Here is an 8195-nt window from a genome sequence, read left to right as displayed (position 1 = left end):
TAAGCACATATAACACATATTATATAATTTGAAACTTTTTACGCATTTTTACGATCCACCTTTTGTGGACAAACACTGTGTGCAGCCCCGGACAAAGGACATCCTTCGGGTTTGCAAGGATTAAGGACTCTTCATGAGATCAGGGGATATGCTGATTAGAAGGCATTTAAGGGGTATATTACTTTAATGGGGAGTTTTCCTGTTTGTTTTACAAATGCCTTTTATGCTTGCGGTTTAGATAATAAAGATAAACTTACAAATTGTAGTTGCATTCAAACTTGCTTCATTGAGTAATGAATTCCAAATCGATTGTTGAAGGCAGCTTTGCAAAGCGGCTATCGATAACCCGGCGAAATGCCACTCTCCGAAAGTTCAATGGCCCCCAAACTGTAGAAACGGCCATCCAGCTGTTATCGAACTAGTTGGGATTCTTCTTGGCTTCTAAACCTTTCCATGTGATGACCACGATGGCCACGGAACTGGAGAGACGCCAGCTGCTCCGCGAGATCGCACTGCGTCCATCGATCTGGGACACGCGCATCAACTACGCCCTGCGCCGGCCCCACATCCCCGCCGACTGGCTGGCGGTGTCCCAGGCGGTGGGCTGGAGCCTGGACGAGTGCAAGCGGCGCTGGAAGAGTCTGCGCAGCAACTACCGCGTCGAGGTGCAACGTGGCGATGCCACGTGGCGCTGGCGCCACTCCATCGACATGGAGTTCATGCGCGACGTCTTCCTGCCACGCCAGCCCAGGACTCCAACGCGCAGGCTGAGGCGTCGCCGTGTGCAGCAACCCCAGCGACACCCACAACCGGAGTACAAACTCCAATCGGCTCACCATTACGCGTCTTCCTTCAGCGATGGTGGCATCGAGTTCGAGGTGGAGGAGCGGCTCTTCCTGGTGGCGGAGCAGCCGATAGTGGGCGTGGATATGGACGAGGAGGCGGCCCGGCTGCTGGGCACCGACAAGTGGCTGTGGAACACCAACCTGGACCTCATTCTGACTCTAGGTAGGGCACCCCTGCCCATTTATCCGGCGCCACCGCCACCCATGTATGGCGAGTCCAACGAATCCAATCACAACTTCCTGGTCGGCATGGTGCCCATGTTCCGGTGCCTGAGCAATCGCTCCAAGGAGCGCTTTCGCATGTGGACACGGCGTGTGCTGCGCCAGCTGCTCATCGCGGAGAAGAAGCTGCTGTATTGATCAAAGGAACTCTTGTGTTTCCATGACATTGAAGTTCCTTGCGTTGTCACTGCCACAAAACTGATTTTTGAACAATTATATTCCACTGTTTTAGAACTCCATGCTTGGCGTATATACGAAATGGAAAGGTTTCGCTTGTGCAGCTTGTAGGTTGCCCAAAGGATCAGAGGATCACTCAGCGGGAGGTGCTGCTTCTCGCACATGTCATCTCATCATGGTAATTGAAAGGATCTGAATTGAACTTCTGAACGATATAATTCCCATTAACCACACACATCTGCGACTACTAAACAGCTAATTTAATCAGTTGAATCATCTTCATTAATACATACAATACTTAGCATAGCTAACATTTTTGCGCACCTTTCTCAAGTTTATTCCTCATTATTATAAATCAGAGCTAACACTCGTAGAGAATCGCATGAACTTTGGAAAATTCCCGTATGTTTCAATGCAAACTATTGCCTTTACCTACAGATAGACTGTATGTTTCAATGCAAACTATTGCCTTTTCTTACAGATAGACTGCTATTTTTTTCAAGAGTTCATCACAAGGATATCGCCAGGCATTTCGAATAGTCTGCTTACCGGTTTCACAAATAAATGAATACATTTCGGCGCTCAGCGGCGATTATAAAGCATTTAAAACTTGTAGATCTTAACCACAAGGTAAACAAAGGCGCAAAAGTTCACTTCACATCGAATTGGCTTAAGTGCCAACACGAAAGTCCAGAACCCCCTCCACTGCCCTCGATCCTTTCACTTCTCGTCCTTTCACAGCATCCGCCACCTCGTTGATCCTTCCGGCTGACCGTAAATATGCCTAATTACCCCCGGATGGACGGCGATCAAAATGTATCTATTAGTTTGCATTCGGCATTGTGCCGCGAGCTAAAGTTTGTCGGGCAAACAACATTTACATAGGCAATCGGTATCGCAATCTAAGGATAAGATCTAAGGAGCTGCAGTTCGTGGACGACAACCCTTTGCCAGCCGTTTGCCTATGCAAATCGATTGGATGCTTTGATCCTGCGGTGTGCCCCGACTCCTGATCCTGACCTCTCCTCACCTCATCCCTTCCGAAGTTCGAAGGAAAGTGCTAGTATCTGGGATTGGATCCCCAAGACGATGACTTAGATAACTGAATAACTGCATGCAGGAGGAACATCTAAAACCACAGCCAGGACATTCGTTTGGCGCGCAAACCAACTCAAGATGTTCTCCCTAAAAAAAGAGCGAGAAGGCAACAGAGGAGAGAGAGAGAGAGGGAGAGAAGTAGAGCAGGAGAGGCACTCACGTCACATTGATTAATCGTCGAGGATGTGGAAGTCTGGATTTTCTTGCTGCCGTGAAATCAGAGCCTTTGACAAATACAAATAGTTGGCAATTTCCTCGCCGATCCTCGTCGATCCTCCCCTGATCTTGTCTGGTTTTTTTGGGCCACTTCCACACTGGCGAGTCCTTTTGCTCACGTCATACGGGATTAGAGCCGTGTCCCTCACAGGACTCTGCTCCATTTATTGACAGTTGCGATTCATTCTGCTCGATTCCCCCACCCCACCCCACTCCACTCCAGTGTCCTGGATAGAGGACATGCACACCTTTCCCCTGACACTGATTGAGTTCGCTGGGCATCTTGAGTCCTGTCATCTCGCAGCTTCGCTAATGATCGTTATCAGATCAGGACACTCGCAGATGGAGATGGCGATGCTGCGATTTCACTCCATTAGCGCTATTTTCGATCCATTAACAAGAAGAATGCAATTGTATCTCACAAAGGAACCGGATTGAACTACATACTTCTATAGCACTGATAGATTGAGATTCCTTACAATTCGAATTATGGCATAGTTAGAATAGTACAACTGCTAGCAAATAACCTTTTCCATATTAATAGTTATATAAAAATCCTTCTTTTAACTTTGCTAGTTTTGGAGTTTGTACTTTATCAAAAATGCATACAGTAAATGAAGTAAATGTTTCAAAGTATTATAGATTTCTTTTATATTTAGAACCTTAAGCGAGATATATAGAATATAACATAATATTATGTACACCATTATAGAAATAGAAATAAAAGAGGAATCATTATGACAACGCAACATATTTCGTCCCAAAATGATATCATCTCCTAAGTACTTGGAACCTGGATCCTGGATCCTTGTAAGTGTGCCAATAGATCGCGCGAATTCGCAGCCTCGGTCGCCTTTCGGATCGCGTAATTTCCGGCACTTAACCCTATTAGGCCGTCGATTGTTGTCCAATTTACAACGGCAACATGTGGCAGCACTTGAGCGACTCCTTCAACTCAATTTCAACTCGATTTCCTCCTTCTTCCTCCATTTATCCTGGCCTCCTTAGAACCCAAGACCGCGACTCGTCCCCCACCCCCCGCTAAACGCCGGCTGCACTGCGAGAAAAATAAACAACTTATATATATATTGTAGAAGGCGGCAATTCCCCGATCCCAAAAGGTTCAGAGCTTCTATAGTCCCCCTGGAAAACGAGAAAAATAAATGATTTCTAGGATGCTTTGGTGTAGGAGTCCTTTGTCAAGAGATTAAGGAGCACTTGCCCAGCAGCACAAAGGTTTTTCCATATTAATGCATTTAGGAATTTAGGATTAAAGTTAGGATTTTATATACTTTCGTGTGTTGAGTTTGATTTAGTTATGATCGTATAGTGCCATTTGTTTCAGTGTACGCTTGCCTTGGTGTTTGCGACGACAGCTGTCCCCGAGGATTCCCCCTGCCCCTGATCCTGGAACCCCGCCCCCGCTACCGCTTCGGTCCTCATCCGCCGACGCATGCCACGATGCGATTTTGTGTCCTTTCCTTGGGCCTGCTCCTTGTTCTCGTCCTTGTTGCCCCTTCCTCCTTCTCCTTCCTCCGGCCGTTTTTTGTTTGCCATTGACTCGTGCTCGGCATTCTCGCACATTCCCTTTTGGCGCACTTTTCGAAAAGGTGTTTTTGCGCCTGCTCCTTCTCGAGATCCTCCTCCTCCTGCTCCTCCTCCTGCTCCTGCTCCCGATTTCGATGCCGCTGCCGATCCTTGGCCTGATCCTGTTCTTATGCGACATTTGGCAAGCGGCGAATCAGAGCAGAGTAGGTACACCCCCAACTCCGACTCCACCTCGAATGCATCTTGCACTGGAGTTCGGCGAGGGATTCAGTTTCCCGGGCAGCTGGCTGAACTCAATTGAGCGGCGTAAATGGGAAACGGAGGCAGTGGTCCAACAATGGACCAATGCATTGCATTCGATGTGCGACGGGAGCGAGAAACGAGGATCGAAATCAAAAACAGAAACAGGACTTGACAATGGCTAATATCCAGAGGAATTTACCTAAAGGCGTTTAATGGCCATCCAACGACTTTTAAAAACAGCAGCTAGTTTAAGAACCCAAAGAGAATAGCTCAATGATAGTAACCATCTTTAAGATATATAGTTTATATGATTTTCTGAATTGACAAGAGTGCCTTTTGAAGAATTTTATATTTTATATTAATAGCATTGGGTATTAAGTGTTGCTACTTTTGCTATTTAAATATCTTATTTCCTATACTTAAGGCTGTGTTCTCTTACATTTATTGATATTCTTGAAATATTAGTTATGCCTTCTGCAGTTCATCTACTAATCTACTATAGTATATAGTAATATAAGCAGCTCCCTAGAAAGCAGAAACAATAATGGAGATCTATTCAGAGTTAATCTACAACTTTCTCTGGTTTGAATCACTTGAGAATCTGTCATTCCAGTGCTGTACTTTGAGTCCTTTGAACACGAACACCAACTGTATTTTATCTCCGTGCTATGTACAACTTGTTCCAGTTTTGCACTCCACATCCTTGCCAGCTGGCGGTGAAGGATCAAACCGTATATGTCTACATGTGTATGTTATATCGCCGCCCCCTCAAGATCGCCTGGCATATAACTGGCATAACTTAGTTATGGCTCGCTAATTCGCAGAGTCACAGTTCCCACATGCACTGCGAGAAAAATGCATGCACCACCCTAAATTTACTACGAAATTATTCAATGAAAAGCGTAAGAAAACAAAGGTTACAAATCTATGATTTGTATGTGCTGCAAGGTACGCTATAATTGCAAGTTCCTTTTCTCTCCGTGTAGTTATGGATCGGTGGCTCGCAGTCGTAGATCTGCAGTGGAGTACAGTTAGCAAGGACCTCGAATCCTGGCCCAGAACACTCGACACAAACCGTAGACCGTACCATTTGGTCGATTCTATGCAAATTTATGCAAATGCCCACCGTTTTGTAGCCTGTCGTTTGTCCTTAGTCCTTTGTATGTAGTTGCTGGCTCGCCATTTGGTGGTGCACAGGTGCGTGATAAGTGCCGTGTAAAGGACTCGCAGGATATGCCGCAACATTTTTACTACCACAACTGCTACTCCCGCACCCCAGCTCACTGGCTGCATATCCTGCCAGCTCGCCAGTTGATGGATTCATGGGCGGAACGTGAGAATCCAGTTTACCTTTCACCTCTGCAAGTCTGGCCTGGAATGGCTGAAATAGTGCCAAGTAATCCCAACCCAGCACCAAACACCGCAGAAGACAGTTTAGCCTAATTAATGGTTGTACTTATCTAACGCTAACAAGGACACACTTTCGTTTGTGCGGCGGAAGGACCTTCACATCCTTTAAGGAATTAAATGTTCATATCTTTTGCTAACTAATCGAACTAACCGCCGACTGCACTGTGAGAAAAACGTTGAGAGCTTCCATAGGTCCTTGGAAAACGAGAAGTTTGCCACCAATTGGACGCAAATGATTCCACTTCTTCTGCCAGGCATAAAAAATTCAAAGTTCCACTTGTTTTTCAAATCGGTTTTTATTTGTCAGAAAAAAAGGATTCTTAGTGAGTTATAGGATCTGTTTCAACATTCGTATTCCAAGGCAATGCTGCGCTTTTAGCCACTCAAAAAAAAAGTTCAAGTTATAACCAAACAGAAGTCAAAAATAATCAACATAAGGACATATGTAGCCCCAACTGGGTGGGTCACTTCTCCACGAACAGATCCTCGGCGTAGGAGAAGCTCAGCCGCCGCTTGGTGACCGCCTCCACCCGCCCGCCGCAGGATCCCATGGCCACCAGCTCCTCCTCGAAGTCGCTGGTCGAGTTGTGCCCACTGTCCGGACTGATGTGGCGCCTCTTCTGCACGCACCGCTGGCTGGGCACTGCGGATCCGGACCTGGCCGCTGCGAGCAGCTTCTGCGCCGACTGCCTGACGCTGGAGGAGATCTTGGTGGCGATCTTTCGCTTGCGCCGCACCACCCGCTGCCTGCGCAGCTGCAGGGAGTGCCGCTTGGCACCTGGATCCTGCGACTCGGTGGGCACGGGGGAGCGCACCTCCCGCTCCTCGAAGCCATTCGCTGGCAGGGAATCCCTCCGCGAGGGCGACTTCCAGTACTCGCACAGATCGCTGGCCGGATCGAAGGCGGGGCGGTAGGTGGGCGAGGGCGTCTGGGTGTGGGTGTGGGCGTGGCCGTGGCTGCTCCGGAGCACCTGCTGCCTGAGCCTGTGCCGCTGGCGGAGATGCTGCCTGGGCTGGCGGTGCTGATGCTGGTGCTGTTGTTGTCTGGAGTTGGGCAGCACCTTGCGGTTGCTCTCCAGGATGGCATCGATCATGCGCTCCAGAGTCACATCGCCCATCTGACTGGAACTGAGCGTATTCTGTTCGCTGGCCGGAGGAGCTGGATGCGGATGCGGATGCGGATGTGGCAGTGGCTTCTGCTCCAGGTAGCGCGGCTTCTCGAAGTAGCTGTCCGGGATGCCCACGCCGCGCAGGGCGATCAGGGAGCCAGGGATGACGGCGGCATTGGGCGAGTACTCCGCCTCGAAGGTGGGCAGGGTGCAGGCGAACTTCAGGGGAGCAGCAGCTGCTCCTCCAGTTGCTCCACTTGCTGCACTTGCTCTACTCGCTCCTCCCGAAGGCGGCGTGGCCAGGATGTTGCTGACGTCCTTGAGCAGTGGTGTGCGGGCATGGAGGCTCAAGGAGCTGGCCGGCAGTGGCGTGGAGGTCAGCTGGTTCTCCTTGCCCGCCGCCACTCCGATGGACTTCCTCTTCAGTTTGCCGCGCAGGGCGTGGAACTCGCTGTAGCTGGCGCCCGCCACTTCGGCCTTTGGCTCCAGCGATCCTGAGCCTGATCCTGATCCTGTTGCCGACACCGATCCTGTTTGCGATCCCATGGCCAGCTCGTTGGCCAGGTACGAGTTTCGCGGCTGGTTGACAGCCCACTTGAGCATCCTGGCAGCTGCTGTCTGTCGCTCCTGCGGTGCCAAGATATCTGGAAGAGTGGCAAAGGATAGGGCTAGTTAGCGATTGTCTATTTGCAAGGACTCCGAAGGGGACTGGGTATGTGAAATGCGAAAAAAGCGGAGCAGAAACCCGACTAACTTGTAGCGAAACGAGTTTCGCAGCGGCCTCCTTAGCCTTTCGGCAAGGATTTGCACAGCTGAACGGCAGCCTCGCGATTTGCGCAAGGAGTTTCTGGTTCCGCATGTCCTTGCGAACAATTGAGCAGGCACAAAGAGCCGCGGGAACAAAGGAAAAGCGCGCTAAAGCTCCGCGAATTTCTGGGCTCCTTCCTTCCCATCGCACTGCCCTCCAGCTGCGATTTAGCCCAAGGTCCTGCCACGAATCGCGAATCACGAATCGCAAATCGGGAATCAGAATCAGGATCGTGTGCTCGGGTGGTGCGCCGGCACAGGGAGAAAATATCACCGAAATCCGGTCGGAATTTGGGGGAATATTTTAAGCTGACCAAATATCTATGTTATATGGCTATGTTGTGAGCATAATTCCCAAGTTGATTTGGATATAAGCAATAAGCTATTAAAATCTCAAGAAATACCTTATAGTAAAGACAATAAATTATACTATACTAGACAACATAGTACCCTAAGAAAGTTACCAATATAATTGAATTATATCATATACATATATACTTCTTTCATATTGAATAGATTT

General features: G+C 48.7%; 2 protein-coding genes across 4 annotated transcripts; one reads left to right on the top strand and one right to left on the bottom strand.

Annotated features, from left to right (window-relative positions):
- The first annotated feature begins 432 nt into the window (after positions 1-432).
- Positions 433-1795, top strand: LOC122624669. Of its 2 annotated transcripts, XR_006326499.1 has the most exons (3): positions 433-1008; positions 1300-1422; positions 1726-1795. XR_006326499.1 is itself a non-coding variant. In XM_043804339.1 (1 exon), the coding sequence occupies exon 1, from the start codon at positions 459-461 to the stop codon at positions 1203-1205; it is 747 nt and encodes a 248-aa protein (XP_043660274.1). In that variant the 5' UTR covers positions 433-458; the 3' UTR covers positions 1206-1277. The 2 variants fall into 2 exon arrangements, 1 of the variants encoding a protein (XP_043660274.1); XM_043804339.1 differs by lacking the exons at positions 1300-1422; positions 1726-1795 and having other exon boundaries at positions 433-1277.
- A 4428-nt stretch (positions 1796-6223) lies between these two features.
- On the bottom strand, positions 6224-7471 carry LOC122624796. 2 transcript variants are annotated; one of them, XM_043804494.1, is made up of 2 exons: positions 7394-7471; positions 6224-7345 (listed from the first exon to the last, which is right to left on the bottom strand). In XM_043804494.1, the coding sequence occupies exons 1-2, from the start codon at positions 7469-7471 to the stop codon at positions 6224-6226; spliced, it is 1200 nt and encodes a 399-aa protein (XP_043660429.1). The 2 variants fall into 2 exon arrangements, with proteins under 2 accessions (XP_043660429.1, XP_043660427.1); XM_043804492.1 differs by having other exon boundaries at positions 6224-7471.
- Between the last annotated feature and the right edge of the window lie 724 nt (positions 7472-8195).

This window comes from Drosophila teissieri, chromosome X (assembly GCF_016746235.2).
Source record: "Drosophila teissieri strain GT53w chromosome X, Prin_Dtei_1.1, whole genome shotgun sequence".
NCBI classification, from domain to species: domain Eukaryota; kingdom Metazoa; phylum Arthropoda; class Insecta; order Diptera; family Drosophilidae; genus Drosophila; species Drosophila teissieri.
This window is presented reverse-complemented; position numbering and strand designations above follow the sequence as displayed.

Bases quoted from the DNA above. Each gene is read 5' to 3' on its own strand.
- LOC122624669 (XM_043804339.1), top strand. From the start codon at position 459: ATGACCACGATGGCCACGGAACTGGAGAGACGCCAGCTGCTCCGCGAG.
- LOC122624796 (XM_043804492.1), bottom strand. From the start codon at position 7,471: ATGCTCAAGTGGGCTGTCAACCAGCCGCGAAACTCGTACCTGGCCAAC.